This window comes from Dama dama, chromosome 30 (genome assembly GCF_033118175.1).
Source record: "Dama dama isolate Ldn47 chromosome 30, ASM3311817v1, whole genome shotgun sequence".
NCBI lineage: Eukaryota > Metazoa > Chordata > Mammalia > Artiodactyla > Cervidae > Dama > Dama dama.
Genome location: NC_083710.1, coordinates 29,629,552 through 29,652,692, shown reverse-complemented (window position 1 = coordinate 29,652,692; position 23,141 = coordinate 29,629,552). Strand labels below are relative to the sequence as shown.

The following is a 23,141-nucleotide window of genomic DNA, read 5'->3' as shown; positions in this document are numbered from 1 at the left end:
TTATACATTAAAGGAACAAAGTTTAAAATGTTTAGCAGTTTTCATTTGGGAGAGGGGAAGCAGGTATGAAATAAAGGGACAAAGTCTGTAAGATTTTTGTGAGATCTGAGCCATGTCTTACCAAATAGTAAAGTTGTTTTACACAGATCAAGTGAACTCAGTCTGCAGTCCCATCTGCTGCTCCATCTGTTTTCAAAGCCGTCTTCAGTGTTTACTCCTTCAGCCCATTTCAGTTCATGTAAAGTAGTTTCGTTTGACCATGTCATGCTCTCTGCTCTCCCAGTAAAAATGTGAGAGAAGTTAAATGTAGGAACTATCATGGTCTGGCTAGCAACCTGTTTATACCATTGTTAAAATGATGTTATGGTAAGATTTATGTTTGAGCTCATTATTGCATTTATCACTTTTATGATAAACTGTCATTCATTATGATTTTTCCTATACTTTGTTGGCAATGAATACACTAAGACAGATGTACAGACAACATTCTGACATGTACAGCTTCTATTAGCCAGAGACTTGCATCCCTTACAACTTGAGTTTCATCTATGACAGAGTGCATTCTTTGGAAAATAATGCCTGAAGATTTGGCATAGTCTGTGTCTTATTTGAAACCATATTTAATTATATTAATAAGGAAATAATTTTACTGTATATAATACTTACCTTTATCAAAAGAGGTGTCATGAAAGAATATTTTACAGGGTAGTCTTTGAAACCTATGTTGTATATGCTATAAATACCTATTTTGAAAAAAGGTAAATACAATTTAGTATTTTTTTTCCATCAGTGTTTTATATTCTGAGAAATAGCCTCAGTTTTTACAATTCATCTTATTGTGCATATCTCACTTAGATATTTTACGATTGAATTATTTTTAGTCATAATACTACATTTCTTAATATTAAAATGAAATTTGCCCTACTGCCAAGCAAAAGATACAAAAGAATATTAATTTTCTTTTATAGCATAGTCATTTTAAACATAGTAATATACTCTACTTCTTATAAAACTTTATTGTGAAAATAATTGATAATAATTATTATCCATGTTCAGGCAATGAAAAATAGAAAAAAAATTCTTTGTTCAGGCAGTTCATTGTCATATGAGTTATAAAATCTCTCATTTCACATAATGCTAGTTGTGCTAACTCATTTCAGCTGTGAAGGAAAAAACAAAAATTATGCCGTTACCAGTAGTACTGAAGAGTTATCAAATTGAACCTCCAGCTTGTAAGATTAAGATTATAGTTATTTCTTGGAAAAGAAAAAGAGTGAAAATTTTGGTAATAGAGATTTTTACCTTTTGAAACTGTGTTGTTATTCATTGGTAGTGTTTGGCATTTATTTTATTTTAGGGAAGGAGTTGGAATTATAGAAAGTAGTTATAATTTAAAAAAAAAAATTAATCCAGGAAAACCTCTAAATGCTTGTCATAATATTCTTTGTGCCATTTTAGATTCATTTTCCCATTTTTATACCAATAGTTTCTCCAGTAAAACTGATTTTGGAACAAATAGTGAAATGTAGCTAGCTATAAATATATAACCACATCTCATATATATATATATTAACATAACAAATGTCTATTTAGCACCTACTATATACCAAACACTATTATGGGCACTGGGAATAGAGAAGTGAATGAGACAAACATGTTTCCAAAATTTGGAGGAAAGACAAACAGACTAGCACATACAATAAGACAAGGGTGCTGTGATAGGTCGGACGTTACAGGCACTAATCTGAGAAGAAGGCAGAGCACTCAACCTAGTCTGGACGGGTGCATTCTCCAGTTGGTGGTGGTGTCGGGGTTTTCAAACAGTGCATCCAAGCAAAGCCAACACCATGAAACAAAAATAATCTTTCCAACAAAAGATGCTGGAACAACTGGACATCCAAAAATAAATGCAGACACAGACTTTATACTCTTCACAAAACTTAGCTCAACGTGGATCACAGACTTAAATGTAAAATGAAAAATTATGAAACTCATAGAAGATACAAAGGAGAAAATCTAGATTACATGTTTGGTGATGAGTTTTTAGTTCTAAAACTAAAGGCATGATCCATGAAAGAAAGAACTGACGAGCTGGACTTCATTAAAATGAAGAACTTCTGCTCTGCAAAAGACAGTGTCAAGAGAATGAGAAGAAGGCCACAAACAGAGAAAACACTTGCAAAAGACATGTCTAGTAAAAGGCTGTCATCTAAAGTACGCAAAGGCCTCTCGAGGCTCAGCAATCAGAAAACAAGAAAGCTGGTTAGAAAATGAGCCAAAGACCTTAACAAGTTCCTAAACAGAAGATGTACAGATGGAAAATAAGCATAGGAAAAGATGTTCCACATCATAGGTCATCAGGAAAACGGAAATTAAAACAACAGTGAGATACCACTACACACCTATTAGAAGAGCCAAACCCCAGGACCCTGGCGACACCAAGTGCAGCTCAGGCTGTGGGGTGACAGGAACTCTCGTTCTTCACTGGTGGGAATGCAGAATGGGACAGCCACTTTGGAAGACAGGGTGCCATTTTTTATAAAATTAAACCTAGTCTTCCCATACAATACAGTAGCCATGCTCCTTGGTACGACCCAAAGGAATTAGAAACTTAAATTCACACAAAAACCTGCATGTGGATGTTTATAATCATTTTATTCACAGTTTCTAGAACTTGTAAACAGCCAAGATGCACTTTAGTAGGTGAATGGATAAATAACTACCCATTTATTTATCTGATGCATCAAGACAATGGAGTATTTATTAATTAGTGCTAAACAGAAATGAGCTATCAAGCCATGAAAAGACATAAAGGAAATTTAATTGCATATTTCAAGATGAAAGAATCCAATATATGAAAAGCTACTGTATGATTCTAACTATGACATTATGGGAAAAGGCAAAACTGTGAACACAGTAAAAAGATCCGTGGTTGCCAGGGCTTAAGGGGAGGCAGAGATGAATAGGCAAAGCACAGAGGACTTTTAGGGCATGAATCTACACTGTATGATACTGTGATACTGGATACATATTATTTTGCATTTTTCCAAACCTTTGTAATATACAACACAAAGCATGAATAGTCATGTAAACTGTGGACTTTGGGTGATAATGCAGTCAATTAATGTAGGCTCACAATTTGTAACAAATGTAACCACTCTGATGGGGATTAGTGATAATGAGGGAGAGGACAATGAGTTGGGGAGGACATCTGGGATATCTCTGTATCTTCTGTTCAAGTTTGCTGTGAACCTTAAACTGCTCTTAAAATTAGTCTGTAAAAAGAGTGAAAGTAGGAGGCCCCATTGTCAAAAAAGAATGGCAACCCACTCTAGTATTCTTGCCTAGAGAATCCCATGGACAGAGGAGCCTGGCAGGGCCCATGGGGTCCCAAAAAGTCAGACACGACGGAGTGCTCATTGGTTGGTATAGTACAGTAAACAGAGCACCATGTTAGTTGAGAACTGAGAAATGATTAGGACATGGCTAGATGAAAGAAAAAAAGAGTAGAAATAAAATTCTGGACTGAGGGAATAGTGTAGTGCAAAAACCTGTTGGTGAGAGCCAGCAGGACGTGTGGCTGGAGAGCTCTTCTCACTCATGCAAACAGCTGTTACAGCGCATATTGTGTGCCAGCCACAGAGAGGCCAGGGTCATCCCTTTATGACAAAAGTCGTACCATGAAGGGGTTTGTAAGTAGTGCTAAGGGTGCAGGAGTGTAATGGAAGAAGTTTGGCATAATCTGCAGAGTGACAAATGGGTTTCTGGGGCTGGAGACTGGAAGCGAGATACCTGTCTGAAATTTCAGAATCTCGTTGAAGAGAATGGTGTCATAAACCAACTAAGAGTGGCTATGAGGATAGAAGAAGTGGACAAGTTTGAAGTAGCTGGTGGCTCAGGTGATAGAGAATCCACCTACAATGGGGGAGACCTGGTTTTAATCCCTGGGTTGGGAAGATCCCCTGGAGGAGGGCTTAGCAACCCACTCCAGTATTCTTGCCTGGAGAATCCATCTCATGGACAGAGAAACCTGGTGGACTGCAGTCCACGGGGTCACAAAGGGTTGGACAGACTGAGCGACTCAACACACAACAGAACACTTAGAAATTAAATCTATAGAACTGCTGATAGATTGGATAGTAGAGAGGACAGAAGGAATCATAGGTACTTTGCTTTCTTGTTTAAGAGCTGGGTAATTTACAATAAGTGTAGTTTACTTAGAACAGTACAGAAGGAGAGATGTAGGTTGAGTAAGAGATGTTTTTATTTTTGGTTACACTGAGTTCATAGAGCTTCCCTGGTGGTGTTAATGGTAAAAATAAATTAATAAGTAAATAAATCCATTAGGGCTTCCCTCATAACTAAGTGGATAAAGAATCTGCCTGCAATGCAGGAGACCTGAGTTCGATCCCTGGGTCGGGAAGATCCTCTGGAGAAGGAAATGACAACCCACTCCAGTATTCTTGTCTGGAGAATCCCATGGACAGAGGAGCCTGGCAGTCTGCAGTCCATGGTGTCACAAGAGTAGGACACAACTTAGCATCTAAACCACCAACCACCGCCAATGCAGGACAAAGCTTTGATCCCTGGGTCAGGAAGATCTCCTGGAGTAAGAAATGTCAACCCACTCCAGTATTCTTGCCTGAAATGAGGAGAGGAGCCAGCAGGCTACAGTCCATGAGGTTGCAAAGAGTCAGACACAACTGAGCATGCAGTCACATGCTCTGAATTCATAGCACTTGTGAAAGTTCCAAGTAGAAATGTTAGATTGACGTCTTAGATTTTGGGTGTCGGGCTTTGAAGAGACAGCTCTTGTCGTTTAGTCACTTGAGTTGTGTCTGGCTTCTCTGACCCGATGGACTATAGCCCACCAGGCTCCTCTGTCCTGGATTTCGCAGGCAAGAGTACTGGAGTGGGTTGACATTTCATTCTCCAAGGGATCTTCCTGACCCAGGGATCGAACCCACATCTCCTGCATTGGCAGGTGAGTTCTTTGCCACTGAGCCACTTGGGAAGCCCAAAGAGAGAGCTCATATGGAGATTTAGATTCAGGAGTTCTCAGCTTGCATGTGGTCAATGGGGGATAAGGATGCAGATGTGCTCAGGGAGCATGTATGGAGTGGAGAACCTGGGGTCAGACTCTTACTGCTGTTTCTGCTGGGAGTCTTCTTTTCCCACATCTTCACATGATTGATTTCCTCCCATCATTGAGAATCCGCTTCAATGTCACACTCTCAGAGAGGCTCCCCTGACCATCTTGAGTTATCGATTCAGTAGCATTATCTCAAAATACTTTCTTTGTACAAGGTTCAAATACCAGTTCTCCTATTGATAAACTAGACATGTAATATAATCTCCCTCTGACATTGTTTTACATCTTGCCTAGTTTCTCTGAAAGTTGGAAGTAATATATGATTTTTTTTTTACAAGTACAGTAATACAGGCACTTTAAAAATGGAAGTTTTTTATTATATTTTGTTATGACATATAATATTTTTCTGACTCCTATCTTTACTTTGGCCCTTTCCTTTTCAATTTAGACTTTTCTCTTTCATAAATTTGAACTGGGAGTTCCAAATAAAAAAAATATCATATTTAAATATTTGGGATGTAGTTATAGTAAAGGCACATTGCTTTGTTTATCTGGCCTATATTTGTTGATGCCCACTATATGCTAGGCACACATTAGATTCTTTGCACACACTTTTAACACATTTGCATGGAAATGCAACATTTTTCTTAACATTTGGCTAATACTGTAAAATGAAACATACACAAAATGTTTTCTCTTGGTTGTTAAATATCAGTCTTTAATTTGTCCTTGTGGGAATGAAGATAAAAATCTTTAAGTGGAAATTGTTATAAATGTTTATCCTACTTAACAGATACACTCGTGAATAAAATTCATCAATCATAGGTGGAGAAAGCAATTGTGCAGTTGTCTACAATTAACAGGACAAAAACAGTTGATGAATGTGCAGCTGAATTAAAATACTCCCTAGGACAGGCTGAAATTATAAACTGGATCATTTAAAGGAATCTAACAAAGGATCTTTATAATTAAAACAAAGCACGGTTAATGGGATGTAAAATTGCCTATAATATCTTGGCAATAATAATTGGATTTTAAATTATTAAAATATGAATTGAACTATAAAGCAAATAAGAAAGACTTTTAAATTATAAAACTTGAGTAATCTTTTGAAATAAATTAATCATTTGCCTAAAATAAACCTTTATCACTCTTTTGGAAACGTGTAGGATGCAATTAATGAATATTCATGACAAGTCAGAAGGTATTCTTGTTTAGCACTGAATTTGACCTATGGTTCACGAGATTCCAATTTATTGTCTTGTTCTTTATAATAGGGAAAAATACACACCTTGCATTTCTTACATTTTGAAGAAGAGAAGCATATTGCATTCAAGTATAATTGTTTGCTGATTATATAACCTAAACTTGAATATCCTCTTTAATTTAACAAAAGCTACTTAATAATTGAACCAATAAGCTTTAGTTTGCTTGAGCTTGTTTTGTGTCCTTGATTTGGCAAAAACTATGTTTTAAGAAGGGGCTTCCCAGGTGGCTCAGCTGTGAAGAGTCTGCCTACAGTGCAGGAGCTCCCGGTTCCATTGCTGGATGGGGAAGTTCCTCTGGAGAAGAGATAGGCTACCCACTCCAGTATTCTTGGGCTTCTCTGCCTGCAATGCAGGAGACCTGCATTTGATCCCTGGGTTGGGAAGATCCCCTAGAGGAGGGCATGGCAACCCACTCCATTATGCTTGCCTGGAGAATCCCCATGGACACAGGAGCCTGGCAGGCTGTAGTCCATGGGGTCGCAAAGAGTCGGACACAGCTGAGCGACTAAGCACAGCAAAGCACATGTTTTAAAAACCAGCACCTTCTGACTCTACAAGAAACTTTTTTCTTAGAGTTGAGATTCTGATTTTGAACAAGAAACTATAGAACTGCCTGAAAAACAAAGTTCCTTCTATATTTTTTCATGTAATACCTTATTTATATTTTTTTCTTACTACTCAGTTATTCATTTTACATGTTAGTAAATTATTAAACATACTGAGGTTCATAAACAAATGAGGTAAAAAAAACTGTGCTTTTACAAAATGTATATATCTTAAACAGTATTGCTAATTTATAGACTTAAGTTTAGACACTGATGATGAATAATACATTTACTGAAAACTAAGATAAACAGCTCCCATTTAATAATGGCTAAATTTCAAGCAAAAAGGAAATTATTTCAAGATTAGTAATCATAAATTTTATCTGAATTAAATTTTGAACCATGTTTAAAAAATATATGCATATATATGTATATATATATTTAGGTTTTTTTTTAGTCCCTCTGAGAACAACTTCAAATGGACTTTCCTTCTAGGCACCATTATTTTAGCGTTGGTGAGAGTTAAGTAGTTTATTTCATAAGACACAAATAGTTTCTTATATTTAAAAAAGTAAAAAGGGAAAGGTGCCCTAATTTTGGTAGAGTCATTTCAGTGCCATATTTCTTCCTGTTCCTTATTTCCTGGAGACATAATTTTGTTGTTGTTGTTATTGTTCTTACTTACTGCAAGCAAATGCCAGCTGAGATTCAAAAAACCAGTCATGGCATGATTTCCCAATTGACTCAGTGGTAAAGAATCTGCCTAGCAGTGTGAGAGTTGCAGGAGACGTGAGCTCGATCCCTGAGTCAGGAAGACCCCCTGGGAGAGGAAATGGCAGCCCACTCCAGTATTCTTGCCTGAATAGTTCCATGGATAGAAGAGCCCTGTGGTCTACAGTCCATGGGGTTGCAAAGAATCAGACACGACTGAGGAACTCAGCATGTGCATGTTAAATCAAAATATCATATAACTTGGTAATTATGGAACATTTTCTTCCTTTTTTTATTTATTTATTTCTTTTTATTTATTTATTTATTTCTTCCATTTTTTATTTAACATGCACATAGTCATGGCCTTTAATTTAGTCTAGGCACTCTCCCCAAGGTGCCTGGGTAATGGCTTCAATGCATTGATTATAGCTGATTAGTTCTCATGTTCATAAAGTGAGAACACAGATGATTTATATCCCTCAGTTGCTCTCTACAGAACAATGTGTGGAAAAACAGAGTACTTACTTTATAGCATGACTATTATAAAGAGCCACAGTCCCAAGCTAAAAGGATTAGTATTTTCTAATTACCAAAAATAGTGTAATAGCTGTACAGGTATTTCTGACATTCTTAATGTCTATATAATTACCGTACATACAGGGGAAAAACTGAATAAATGCTTATAAAAAAATACTTGTTAAATAGTTTTAACAGTGATATAAATACATTTTACATCTGGTCTTCATCTGAAAGTAATTTGTAATTGAGAAGTTAGAGTTTACATGCACAAAATATTAAACAGTTCAAAATGTCACAGGCATTAAAAATAAGTCGTGCAAAAATAATGGTATAAAAACTGCATTGACTGTAGAAGAAGGACCTATTCCAGTAGACAGTAATGATTGGGGAAGACTTCTTTTAGGGCCTAAACAGATATAGGCACACTATGTAGGATTAAAAAAAGAAGAAAAAAAATCAACTATAGCTTTTTTTGTGAAAATAAGATTCAAAACAGTAGAAAATACCTTTATCTTTTTTATTATCCAATAAAGTAAATGTGGACATAATTTTATTTTAAAAATTATAATCTCCTTTGAACTTTATATTGTTTAAGTTGAAAAATGAAAATCGTATTTTTTTTCCAGATTTTTTTAATAGTCTTTAAAAAATCACAGGAAGAAATTGAACTTTTCCGATTCAGTCAAACTTTTCCTTGCAGTGTCACCAGACATTTTGCTTTCTTTTTAAATTCTGGGGCCAGAGAAATTAACACTGAGGTATTACATCTGCTCCTACACTGTGTAGCCACTTCGCTTCTGATAAGGACCTGTCTTCTTGAATAAATCAGGATCTAAAAATCTAATCTTACAGCTTGAGCATGCACTATATCTTTTAGTTTTTAGGATATGTGAGACAGTACACACCCATTTTCTAATCAGAAAACTAAAACTTAGACACATGGAAAATTATTTGTCCAAATTTATAACATTAATAAAAAGCAGAATTTAAATATAAATTAGTTCTTCCTTCTGTCCTCCCATTCATCTAGAGAGGATGAAAGATTTATTTGTCTAACCTGTAATATTGCCTTTTCTGTTGACATTTTTTTCTTTCAATTAAACAACAGAAACTATTTATATTTGAAATTCAGGATCTCAGGGCTTTTGATCAATGAAAAACAATTTAAATTATAACAAATTGCATAGATTTAGAGACTTCTTAGTAAAACAGAACTTGCCATAATGATATGTGTTCATTTGGAAGAGAATGCTTTGTTTTGTTCCCTGATTGCTTTCCTGTATCTATGACAGCTCCATTCTAGAAGAAGAATGAATGGGATTCAACAAATTGTTTTCTTTTTCTAGTCCCTTTGAAAAATAAACTTAGAGTAGAAGATGAAGACCAGTTCATTTACTTCCTATGTTGTACAGATACTGTGAGGAAGAAAATGTCCCATAATTACCAAGTTATATGATATTTTTATTTAACCTGTTTTCTGTGTGCTAAATATATCATAGAATTTTATAGTGTTAAACTAACTTATCGTTAAAATTCTATTTCTTCTTTTCCCCTCCTTCCTACATAACCTCAGAAATTCATTCAGTCTTTTTTTCCATTTACGCATGTGTTATTGGTGAGTCCATGTTTCTCAACAGCTACCGTGCAAATCATGTTGGATACATTTAATGAACTTCACAGTCTAAGAGAGACTTGTTATAAGGAAAAAAGAGGGGGAAAAGTCCATAAGACAGTGTGATAAATGTAATTCCCAGAACATCTGAGAAATTGGGAGAAGGTCTCTTAGTTGTATTGAGAGGAGTGAGTGGTAAGAGTTCCACAAAGAAGTGGCACATACAGAAATCCTGAAGTAGCACGAATCATTAAAAGAACTATGTTCTCTGAAACACAGAAAGCATATACTGAAAAGGCGGTAGATAAAGTTAGAAAAGTAGACCAATGTCTGTATATAATGTTTAACTATTATCTTGTCAATAAAAGTAGCCAAGAAATGTAAATAACACTAGTGGCAGAGCAAAAAATGCAACAGAGGGACTGAAGACTTGAGAGAGTCAGAGAAATTGGGCAGCTGTTGTAATTGGATGACAGATAATTAGGCTTGAATTAAAACAATGTTTAAGTAATAAAGAAGCAGATTAAAAATAAATAAAATTGACAAGACTAGTGATTAATGTAGGATGATCTTAAAGTCAGATTTCAACAGGTTGAAGAGTGAATAAAGCTGAATGGTCACTGAGGGTTATCTTCTGCTATAGAAAACATTCACATCCTACCCCTAGGTAGGATGAATATGGCTTTCCTGGTTGCTCAGAAAAGCCTTAAATTCTATCACCTCTCAATTTTTCAAAGCTTCCTATGGTTTTTTTTTTTATTCATTCGGTTTTGTACTATTTTATTTCCTGTATTTCATAATTCTAATCTTGATAGTCCTTGGGAGATGTGTGTGTGTGTGTGTGTGTGTGTGTGTGTGTATATATATATATATATTTTAAGGTTTTCCTGGTGGCTCAGACAGTAAAGAGTCTGCCTGCACTGTAGGAGACCCGGGTTTGATCCCTGGGTCAGGAAGGTCTGCTAGAGAAGGGAAAATGGCAACCTACTCCACTATTTTTGCATGAAGAATCCCATGGACAGAGGAGCCTGACAGGCTACAGTCCATGGGATCACAAAGAGTCAGACATTACTGAGTGACTAACAGTTTCATAGATTTTAAGAATACAATTTGGAAAAACTCTGTGTATGAATGATTTATCAGATTATACAAAGATGAAGGGAATTATACTGACTTGAAAAATAGATTTTGAGATTTTTACCCAAAATGCAGAAAGAGAAAGAAATGAAAAATGAAAGTGATATTAAGAGGTGTGGAGGTAGAATAAGAAAGTTTAATTTGCAAATCATCAGAATTGAAAAAGGAAAATAAATACAGAGTAAGTGAAATGAAATATATAAAAGATAATGTTTGTGAATTTTTAAAAGCTGATTGAAAATAAAAATATAGTAATATGAAAATCACAGTATACCTCAAGTAGGATAAATAAAAAGAAACCCAGGCTAGACAAGTGGTACTGAAGCTGGGCAAAGCCAAAAATAAAGAGGTCAAAGCACCCAGAAAGAAGGAGCTGATCATTTACAGAAAGGGAAAATTAGAATGACAGCAACAAAGAAAGCTAGAAGAAAGCTAAAAGAAAAACTTTCAATGTTTGAAGAAAAAAGTCTCAATAATTGTATATACAGCAAAAATATTTTCAAAAACTATTAGGGGGTGTGATGGTGCAGTAGTTTTGTGACATTTTAACTTAACTCCAGTGCCAACCTTTGCTTCCCAGTTCAAAGGAAACAATTTAAAAAGCACACATTATAAGCCACTGTGCCAGAGGTAATAAACATCATTAGCAAAGAATTTTAATTACTTACTTTTGATCTGTCTAGTGACTCCCTGGAAGAATAGATTTTAAAGATTCATTTTCCCTAAGTTGGAACTGGCCTAGTATGAAAAGAAAGCTGCTTTACTGAGGGCATTTGTTGAAGGCATTTATCGCTGGTATCGTAGGTTGCCATTGCCTGAGGTGATAGAGAACAGTTGAGGCCAATGGTAGACAGCCGAAAAGCTTGGGAGGAACAGCAGGGGAGTGAATGTACACAACACTTTGAAAAGCTCCGACATATTTCTGAAATTCTAAAGGGCCCTGTACATGCTTAGTTTTCATCTTCTGGAAAGATGAGAAGGTTTCAAACTCTCACCTGTGGATGCTGAGATTCTGTGGCAGCAGGAAGTAAACTCAAAGGTAGGATTGAAAGCTGCCTGGCTGAGTGTTGAAGGGCTGTCAACACATACACGCAGCTCCTTGAGAAAGTCTGGGAGATTTTTGGGGATTCAGGCATTTAAAGAATTCTTTTCTAATCATTAACTTCCACTAACATAATAAAAGCAGAGACTTCAATAACCACGCATGATGAGGAATACAGCCGTAACAAAATCAGCTTAGAAAAGTCAACTGAAGTTTCCTCAGAGGCCCAGATGTAGGACTGAGAAAGGGTACCCCCATCTTTACCTAGCCTTACGTATTTCCTAAGCAGCTGTAGCACAGATCACGGATTGAGTCAAGGTGCTGCAAGAGGATGCTTAAAATGTGGAATCATGGGATCCAAACTTAGTGAAAAAGGAAATAAATCGAGCAGTGGATGAAGGACTAAGAGAAAACAGAGGGATCACAGAAGTGGAAGTTGGAAGTCTTTTTTTTTTTTTCCTGGAACCAGGGAGAGACAAGTGAAGGGAAGAGAGAAAGGTTAGGATTCTTATCCGTGACTGTGGCACAGAGTAGATTGTTTAAGCTTAAAAATTTAATACGTGGTTTCCTTTGTTGTGCAAAAGCTTTTAAGTTTCATTAGGTCCCATTTGTTTAGTTTTGCTTTTATTTCCAATATTCTGGGAGGTGGGTCATAGAGGATCCTGCTGTGATTTATGTCGGAGAGGGTTTTGCCTATGTTCTCCTCTAGGAGTTTTACAGTTTCTGGTCTTACATTTAGATCTTTAATCCATTTTGAGTTTATTTTTGTGTATGGTGTTAGAAAGTGTTCTAGTTTCATTCTTTTACAAGTGGTTGACCAGTTTTCCCAGCACCACTTGTTAAAGAGGTTGTCTTTTTTCCATTGTATATCCTTGCCTCCTTTGTCGAAGATATGGTGTCCATAGGTTCATGGATTTAAAAGACAGCCCTCCGAATTGGGAGAAAATAATAGCAAATGAAGCAACAGACAAAGGACTAATCTCAAAAATATACAAGCAACTCCTGCAGCTCAATTCCAGAAAAAGAAATGACCCAATCAAAAAATGGGCCAAAGAACTAAACAGACATTTCTCCAAAGAAGACATATAGATGGCTAACAAACACATGAAAAGATGCTCCACATCACTCATCCTCAGAGAAATGCAAATCAAAACCACAATGAGGTACCATTACACGCCAGTCAGGATGGCTGCTATCCAAAAGTCTACAAGCAATAAATGCTGGAGAGGGTGTGGAGAAAAGGGAACCCTCTTACACTGTTGGTGGGAATGCAAACTAGTACAGCTGCTATGGAGAACAGTGTGGAGATTTCTTAAAAAACTGGAAATAGAACTGCCATATGACCCAGCAATCCCACTTCTGGGCATACACACCGAGGAAACCAGATCTGAAAGAGACACGTGCACCCCAATGTTCATCGCAGCACTGTTTATAATAGCCAGGACATGGAAGCAACCTGAATGCCCATCAGCAGATGAATGGATAAGAAAGCTGTGGTACATATACACCATGGAATATTACTCAGCCATTAAAAAGAGTACATTTGAATCAGTTCTAATGAGATGGATGAAACTGGAGCCTATTATACAGAGTGAAGTAAGCCAGAAAGATAAAGACCATCACAGTATACTAACACATGTATATGGAATTTAGAAAGATGGTAATGATACCCCTATATGCAAAACAGAAAAAGAGACACAGATGTACAGAACAGACTTTTGGACTCTGGGAGAAGGTGAGGGTGGGATGTTTCGAGAGAACAGCATCGAAACATGTATATTATCTATGGTGAAACAGATCACCAGCCCAGGTCGGATAACATGAGACAAGTGCTCGGGCCTGGTGCTCTGGGAAGACCCAGAGGGAGAGGGTAGAGAGGGAAGTGGGAGGGGGGATCAGGATGGGGAATACATGTAAATCCATGGCTGATTCATGTCAATGTATGACAAAACCCATTACAATATTGTAAAGTAATTAGCCTCCAACTAATAAAAAAAAATTTAATATGTGAAGCTGATTATGGCCAATAGAGTGACTTCCTGAAGTGAGATTGAATTGAAGATTCTAAAAGAATCTTAGATTTAGGGATTTTTAATTCCCCTTTAAAAGAGTCAGGTAAGTAGAGGCATGGAAATAAAACATCACACATGCCTCTCAATGGCCCCACTCAGGCAGCTGCCTGTGACCTGCTTGGGCACAGGGAATGGAAAGCTGGGAAGTGCAAGTTCAGTTCAGTTCGCCATGGGGCTATTTGGAAAAACCCAGAAGAAGCCACCCAAAGAGCTGGTCAATGAATGGTCACTGAAGATAAAAAAAAAAAGAAATGAGAGTTGTTGACAGGCAGATATGAGATATCCATAGAGAAGAAGAAAAAATGAAACAGTCTATGAATGATGCTGCCAAAAAGGGTCAGAAGGATGTCTGCGTGGTTCTGGCCAAGGAGATGATTCAGGTCAAGGAAAGCCATGAACAAGCTCTGTACATCCAAAGTGCACATGAACTCTGTGCTCATGGGGATGAAGAACCACCTGGCAGTTGTGTGAGTGGCTGGTTCTCTTGCAGAAGAGCACAGAGGTGATGAAGGCCATGCAGCATCTTGTGAAGATCTTGGAAATCCAGGCCATCATGCGGGAGCTGTCCAAAGAGATGATGAAGGCTGGGATCATAGAAAAGATGTTAGAGGACACTTTTGAAAGTGCGGGCCATCAAGAAGAAATGCAAGAAGCAGCAGCAATAGAAATTGACAGAATTCTGTTTGACATCACCATAGGGGCCTTAGGCAAAGCACCTAGTAAGGTGACAGACGCCCTCCCGGAGCCTAAACCTCCAGGAGCCGTGGCTGCATGAGAAGATGAGGAGGAATAAGAAGCCGTGGAAGCCATTCAGTATTGTCTAGCCAACTCCGCAGCTGGGATGGCCCAGCAGAGCCCCCAGGCTCACCTCACAGCCCCATGATTGGGCACACGCTCCTTGAAGCCATTTCTGTGTCTCTTGCACTACCCATCTGGGTGTGGCACTGTGTTTTGGAGAAGGTTCTCTGCTAATCTCTCTTCACCCTCCGCAGAGGCTTTGGGATTCAGTGGGATTGTTCTTGAGAGGTAGTGTAATAAATTCATCATTTTTAGGAGTATAAACAGAAGTGTCTTTTTAGGGGATGAAGGCAAAGAAGTCTGTCTTTTTACGATGCACTTCTGAGAATAGTGTTGATTGCCTGAATGTTGAGGATTCTGTGTGTGTGTGTGTGTGTGTGTGTGTGTGTGTGTATATGTTTGGTCTATAAAACACTATATAAATGGATCATAATAAATTTCTGCTTTAAAAAAATACACACACAAACACATCACACATTAGTTGATATGTAACTCCTCAGTGAAGAACTGGGAGGAGAGACTTTCAGACAACTGATACAATTTCTCTGGTGTATCTGGGGCAGGAATCTCTCCTATCCCATCCCCTCCTCTGCTGCCATGCCTCTTGGCTTTGGTCATCCACTGTTTTGTTCCTAAGAATGGTATAATACCTATTAACCAGCCAGACCCTGAGTCTCTCCCTTCCTGCTGTCTTCTGTTAATCTATTTAAATGTTGTAATCTGCACTAATTTGCACATATTAGATTTCTTCCTGGCTTTCTTCAGCCTTCATGCCCTAGATAAAGCCATTGAACGAAGACTCCAACCTCTTCTCTTTAGAAGATTATCTATAAAATATAGACCAATGAGGTCATCAAAAGTTGACAGTTAGGAAGTTTAGTCTTTGATTTCTTTTATTTTCCCAGCTTCCTCAGTGATTAAATTTAAGGCTATCTGTATGATTGTTTGCCCTCCAACATTATTTACAGAAGTGTTTGAGCCATTTTCCCCCAAGTATTGTGCATTCTAGTAGATTTCCCCTTACTCTTGTGTTCTTTGAGTAACTTTGGTTGTTAACGTCCATGCTGAAAACTAGACAATATTCCCATTGGAATGTGCCTGTGTCCGTCTTAAGCTAGGCCTCTGTCATATGGCCAGGAAGTTCCTGCTGTTCCTAGAGTGACAGTCAATTTAACCCAGATCTCACCATGGGATAACAAAGTTTATGTCAGAACAGACATAGATTTTTGTAAGATTTCTAGTGAGAAACTATCTTGAATTCACTGCTCCTTGGAACTTATTTCAGGAAGGTTCCATCTTAGAATTAAGGATCTGAGCATGTAAGTGAATTTTAGATGTAATTCAGTCCTAGTGTATATATTAATTAAAGTAAGAATCCAGTCTATAGATTTCCTCACATATGATCATCCAGGTTTTCTGTGAAAATTTACTTTCATGACACTGAATTCTATTGTTTTAATCATTTTAAAAGTGTCCAAAATCCTTGTTTTTCTTGCTTTTAATGACTTTATTAAATTAACTGAATCTTTTATTCACAAGACACACTATATTTAAGAGGCATTGTTGTAACAGTTTAATAGCATATTTTGTAATTGTATGATTTAGACTTATCTAAAATTTATGCATAGTTAATATTTACAATACTGAAATTTGATTACTGAAAAAAGTTGAGTTGCACAAAGTTATTAATATTAATTCCAAAGGTATTTTTCTTTTCAGATTGCTATGCCATGCTATGAAGGACCATATAGTTCGTGTTGCAAATGAAGCTGAGTTTATTTTGAACAGACAGAGAGCTGAGGATGTACATAAACATGCAGAGTTTGAGGTAAGGTTTGGGGAGTGAATTAAATTCTGCTTTTCTGTTACAAGTCAGTTGTCACCAATGGTAACCTTACATAAGTTTTTTTTTTTTTCAAGATGAAAATTTCACTGAAGGCATTTTGGTTGTTTTTAAAGCTTTAGTAAATGTCAGACAGGGCACTTGTTTCTTATTACCTCATTTGCAATATGAAAAGACCACTCTAGCATTATGCCTAACCACTTGATAGACTGAGGTTGTTCTAACTTATTCTTAAAGGCACATACAGTTTTGCAGTGCAATTCCTTTAGTAATTTTTAAGCATAGTTTACACACCATTAGATATGGGTGTAATAGTGGTTATGTGAAGAAAGTTTTACTCTTCAGTAATTTATTATTAAATAATGTATTCATCTTTATTTAGAGTGGGCAAAGATCATTTTAGTTCATATTTTATTGTTATAATTTATACTTTATTAACAAATGAAGCAATCCTATCATATATGATGTATATGTAGATCTGTATGTATATATGGAAACATAATAGTTTAAAATCTTCATAAGCACAAATTATCATTTGCATAAAGAACAAATTATCATCTCTATTTTATATTTAAAAATTTAAGGTATTCAAGTAGTATATTGTACAAACTAATAGTTTTTAAAATAAATATTATTCTTATATATCTAGCATGTCAATAATTATTTGACATATTGCCCTGATTCAATAAACTTATTTTCAGAAATATTTAGGTGACCTGCTGTTTGACTTAGGTTGGCCTTGAAAATAATAATAAGCCCACTGATTTATGCTCCTGATACAACATATGAAGAAGCGTGGTGCAACTGGAAGCCAGAACCCATGTTTCCAGTTTTGAGGTTTTTACCTCAGTAAGGCAGCTCTCTTAGTCATGCAGGTTGATGTCCTAGGTCTAGAGATCTCTGATCTACCTCGCTGAAAAGAATAAGACATAAATAACTGTTTCATTATACTAACCATAATATCCACTTCATTTGTCAAATGAGACAGCACACACCTGTCATATGGGATTGTAGCAGCCTTATTTGAAAAAAAATATATAAATTCTGATAAAATTACATCAACAGTTAAGTGTTTGTCAGAATGAAGTTTTATATCTTTCCAACCATAAATAACATCGAATCTTTATAAATCAGGTATCATACTGTAATCTGGATGATGAGAAAAGATTGAATTATCTGCTTTGAATAATATGTTTAGGTATAAGATATGTCAGAACTCTCGACAAAATAGCAATATTCAATTGACTTTCGACCTCTGTTAGTAATAAGATTTAGAATGTTAACTGAATTCTCTGCAGAATCAGTTTTGAGTTGATCATATTTCTACTAAGAAAAGCAAGTTATTTTGTGGGGATATAAGCAGATCAATATTTGACATGTGAAAGCATTTAAGATACATTTTCAAGCCACCAGATTTTAATTACAAGCTCTAACATATATTTAACTAAGGTGATATTAAGCTAAGGGTGGTGTTTCTCAACCTTTTTACATTATTGCCCCCTCTAAGGCAAATTTTTAAATAGGTGTCACCCTAATCAGCCCCTACCGTGATTGATTATAATTATCACCAATATGCTATTTATTTGTTTATGTACTGTGTATGCGTGCTTTATACATTTAAAGAGTAAGATTGTTTTCACACACCCTTAATACCATTTTCACCATCTTGGCAATGAGATCTCTCTGATTGAGGACACACAGCTAAAGGAGGTATAGATGCTGTGAAGGGAATGTGAACAACTCAGTGTTTTTAGATTGTGTGCACATAAAATAAAATACTGATGTAAACAAAATTTTGAGAGTATTATCATTGTTACTTAATGAACGTGCATTGTTTTTTTTAACCCAAATTTTCTATTTGTTCCTTTTAGGTTAAAGCTATATTAATAAAATGCATTGATGTGTGTGTATCTGTGTGCATGTGTGGTTTACCAAACATTTTCCACTTTTAAATTTTAAATTGTAAGAGATTTTATAAAAGCCATAACATTTTATACTAGGACTTTTTGAGGGATTTCTGTATCCCCCATATAAGCCTGTAATTAAGAGAAAAAGTATATTTAATTTGACATGGGTACTTAATAGTTAAGGTTTTTTGGCTAACCACTGTAATTGTTAAGGAAGAAAAATGAAAATTTAATTTTACTCTCCAATGAGCTAATGAAATATTAACCTCATTATGGAGGCAGATCATTGTACTAATTGGTGATTCCCTGTACAAAAAGATAAATTGGAAAATGAATTAATCCTTCTTAGGTTACTGAAGGATTATTTCTCTGGAAGAGGTGACTTGTGGTGGTAGTCTGAATCAGGAGATAGTTGAAAGGATTATGCTCAGATACCTTCCATGAAGGATTTTTACTTTGTAATAATGAATGTGAACTCATTATGTATATATTTTAGATGTATGAAACTTTTTTATAATTATATGACTCATATTAATACTTGATAATTTTAAATTTTGCAGTCACTCTACCCTATACATAAATCATTATACAAAAAAGACTTATGATTAAGGAGATGTTTCATCTTCATGTTCATGTTTGTATTGAACCTTTTTGATACACAAGATTGCCTATGTTTCTAATACCAATGAACTTGAATACAGATAGCTGACCAGACAACTGATTATTAGGTAGAGAAGATTAAGAGAGTAGTTATCATTCAAAGAGACTTTGAATACATTAAATTCGAGAGCTAAGATACTCTGTAGAGAAAATCTTGTTTTAGCCCTTTATTTTATGAATATAAAACTGAATACAGAGAAAAAAAAATTTACGTAAACTGTGAAATTGAATGCAAGTCTAAATTCTTAAACTATCTTCTATACCACATTGCCATTTATGAGATGGAACACTATTAAATGGCATGGTTTTGATTTATATATAATTATCAAGAACATAACATTTTTAAGTAAGATATTTCATTCCAATCCCAAAGAAAGGCAAGGCCAAAGAATGCTCAAACTATCACTCAGTTGCACTCATCTCATATACTAGTAAAGTGATGCTTAAAATTCTCCAAGCCAGGCTTCAGCAATACGTGAACCATGAACTTCCAGATGTTCAAGCTGGTTTTAGAAAAGGCAGAGGAACCAGAGATCAAATTGCCAACATCCAATGGATCATTGAAAAAGCAAGAGAGAGTTCCAGAAAAACATCTATTTCTGCTTTATTGACTATGCCAAAGCTTTTGACCCTGTGAATCACAATAAACTGTGGAAAATTCTGAAAAAGATAGGAATACCAGACCACCTGACCTGCCTCTTGAGAAAACTGTATGCAGGTCAGGAAGCTACAGTTAGAACTGGACATGGAACAACAAACTGGTTCCAAATAGGAAAAGGAGTACGTCAAGGCTATATATTGTCACCCTGCTTATTTAACTTACATGCAGAGTACATCATGAGAAACGCTGGGCTGGAGGAAGCACAAGCTGGAATCAAGATTGCCGGGAGAAATATCAATAACCTCAGATATGCAGATGATACCACCCTATGGCAGAAATTGAAGAGGAACTAAAAAGCCTCTTGATGAAAGTGAAAGAGGAGAGTGAAAAAGTTGGCTTAAAGCTCAACATTCAGAAAACTAAGATCATGGCATCCGGTCCTATCACTTCATGGGAAATAGATGGGGAAACAGTGGTAACAGTGGCTGACTTTATTTTTCTGGGCTCCCAAATCACTGCAGATGGTGACTGCAGCCTTGAAATTAAAAGACACTTACTCCTTGGAAGGAAAGTTATGACCAACCTAGACTAGACAGCATATTAAAAAGCAGAGACATTAGTTTGCCAACAAAGGTCCGTGTAGTCAAGGCTATGGTTTTTCCAGTGGTCTTGTATGTATGTGAGAGTTGGACTATAAAGAAAGCTGAGCGCTGAAGAATTGATGCTTTTGAACTGTGGTGTTGGAGAAGACTCTTGAGAATCCCTTGGACTGCAAGGAGATCCAACCAGTCCATCCTAAAGGAGATCATTCCTGGGTGTTCATCAGAAGGACTGATGCTGAAGCTGAAACTCCAATACTTTGGCCACCTGATGCGAAGAGCTGACTCATTTGAAAAGACCCTGATGCTGGAAAAGATTGAGGGCAGGGGGAGAAGGGGATGACAGAGGATAAGATGATTGGATGGCATCACCAACTCAGTGGACATGGGTTTGGCTGGACTCTGGGAGTTGTTGATGGGCAGGGAGGCCTGGTGTGCTGCAGTTCATGGGGTCGCAAAGAGTCAGACACGACTGAGCGACTGAACTGAACTGATACTCTATTAGGCTTCCCTGGTGGCTCAGATGGTAAAAACAATCTCCCTGCAATTCAGGAGACCTGGCTTCAATCCCTGGGTCGGGAATATTCCCTGGAGAAGGGAATGGCTACCCACTCTAGTAATCTTGCCTGGAGAGTTCCATGGATAAAAGAACCTGGTAGGCTACAGTCCATGGTGTGGCAAAGAGTTGGACACGACTGAACAACAAACACTTATATACTATGTTAGGGGCTTCCCTGGTAGCTCAGCAGTAAAGAATTCCCCTGCCAATGCAGGAGACCTGGGTTCAATACCTCGGTCGGGACGATCTCCTGGAAAAGGAAATGGCAAACCATTCCAGTGTTGTTGCTGGGAAATCCCATCTATAGAGCAGCCTGGCAGGCTACCGTCCAGGGGGTCACAAAACGTCAGACACTACGTAGCAACTCAACAGCAACAACAATATTGTATTGGTAAAATAATAAGTAGATGTGCATTTTTTATAAACTATTTTGTTTCTAAAATGCTCGCTTTTAGAATATGTTAAAATCAGAGTTTCAGAATTGGAAGGTAGATTGAAAGTCATAAATTATCTGATAATATTACTTATTGGGCTTCCCTTGTGACTCAGATGGTAAAGAATCTGCCTACAATGCGGGAATCCCAGGTTATTAACATTCAAATTACTTTCCATATACTTTATGTATAAACACATGGAAAGAACACAGTTTTACCAGTTTGAAAAGTGACCATATATATATGCATATATATATATACATGTATATATATGTTAGAATAACTTTCAAAATATTATCTGAGTTTTGAAAATTGAATTGATAATAAATACCCTTTAGCCCAAGGCTAGATATCATTTCTTTCTTATATAGATAGAGGGGTGTTATCATGCACTGTTGGTATTTCTTTTAGTCACAGTGCGCCCAATATGCTGCTGATAGAAGAGAGGAAGAGAAGATGTGTGACCACCTCATAAGTGCCGCAAAGCATCGGGACCACGTGACTGCAAATCAGTTGAAACAGAAAATCCTGAACATTCTCACAAATAAGCATGGTGCATGGGGAGCGGTTTCTCATAGGTGAGTTGTAAAAAAAAATACTAGAAGTAAATAGTAACTCATAGGTTAATTTTAAAAGTTATAAGTAACTATTAACTTAAAAATTACTCATATACTATTAGTTTAAAGTATTATAAATTGCTTGATTTTTTTCCTGAAATCTTTTTTAATGACTCTTTAGAATGGCTTTAAAAGAAAATCTAGACTTTTACAAGTAATCTAGTGGAAGTTATTTCTAATTTATAATTATGTATAACAATACAGAATTTGTTTAGACAAGTATTTTAGGCTGTCATTTCTCATATATAGCAAGGGTGTTATAAGAAATGGTTTTGTTTTTAATCTTTTAGAGTCAGCTCTTCAAATTATTAGATTTATGTCATTCTTAATTCTTCTTATATATAAGTAATAATAATATAAGCATGTATTATGGAGAAGTAATACATTGTTTAAAAATATTTTTATTGCATATTTCTCTATTCACTTTTTCTTAGGAAAGGTTTTCATCTCAAGTTAGGCTAATTGTGAGACTATAATAAAAAGTGTTTTTCTGCTAAAGTTTTGTGGGCATAAAATTGTTTGTTTTCTTCTGCACAATGTTTTCTAGAAAAATAGTGAATCAGGTCACTATATTTAGATTGCTAATGTCCTTCATTTATGTATATTAGTATTATCTTATCTCATTGAATGTTTTTATCAAGTCTCTGTCTGGCAGAATTCAGGGGTTGGTTAACTGTGGACAGGATACTAAGAAAAATTCTGGTAGACGTGATTGTGTTAGTTAGAGAGAACACCTGGAATATGGCCAGGATAGTAGTTGATCAACTGTCCTGGGATCCCAAGTATAAGGTAGATTTAAGAAAACTTTATTATTTGAATTTAAAGTAAAATTAGAACATAAACATCTTTAAAAATAGTTAACCCTAGATATTTGTTTCTTATAATAACAACAATACCAGCACATCTAACATTAATTAAATATTTATTGTTTGCCAGGCACTATACTAAGAATGTTAAATGAGATTTTTTTTTAACATTCCGAGAATCTCCATTAAGGTTGATACTAAATTTTTTTTTTTTCATATTGCAATGAGGAAACTGAAGATTTCAGAGTTTAAGTAGAACCTGTGTAGTGTCACACAGTTTTACAAGTAGAAGCAGACAGTGTCAGTCAGGGTCACCAGA

At 36.2% G+C, this 23,141-nt stretch overlaps 1 protein-coding gene and 1 pseudogene across 1 annotated transcript in view; both read left to right on the top strand.

Moving 5' to 3' along the window:
• NBEA (neurobeachin) overlaps nt 1–23,141 on the top strand; it is a 649,896-nt gene that overhangs the window by 320,341 nt on the left and 306,414 nt on the right. The window contains exons 36-37 of the mRNA XM_061133617.1: nt 16,516–16,624; nt 21,811–21,977. Coding sequence (XP_060989600.1) covers nt 16,516–16,624; nt 21,811–21,977 — 276 coding nt within the window. The remainder of the gene's footprint in view (nt 1–16,515; nt 16,625–21,810; nt 21,978–23,141) is intronic.
• LOC133049667 (charged multivesicular body protein 3-like) lies at nt 14,168–14,881 on the top strand (annotated as a pseudogene).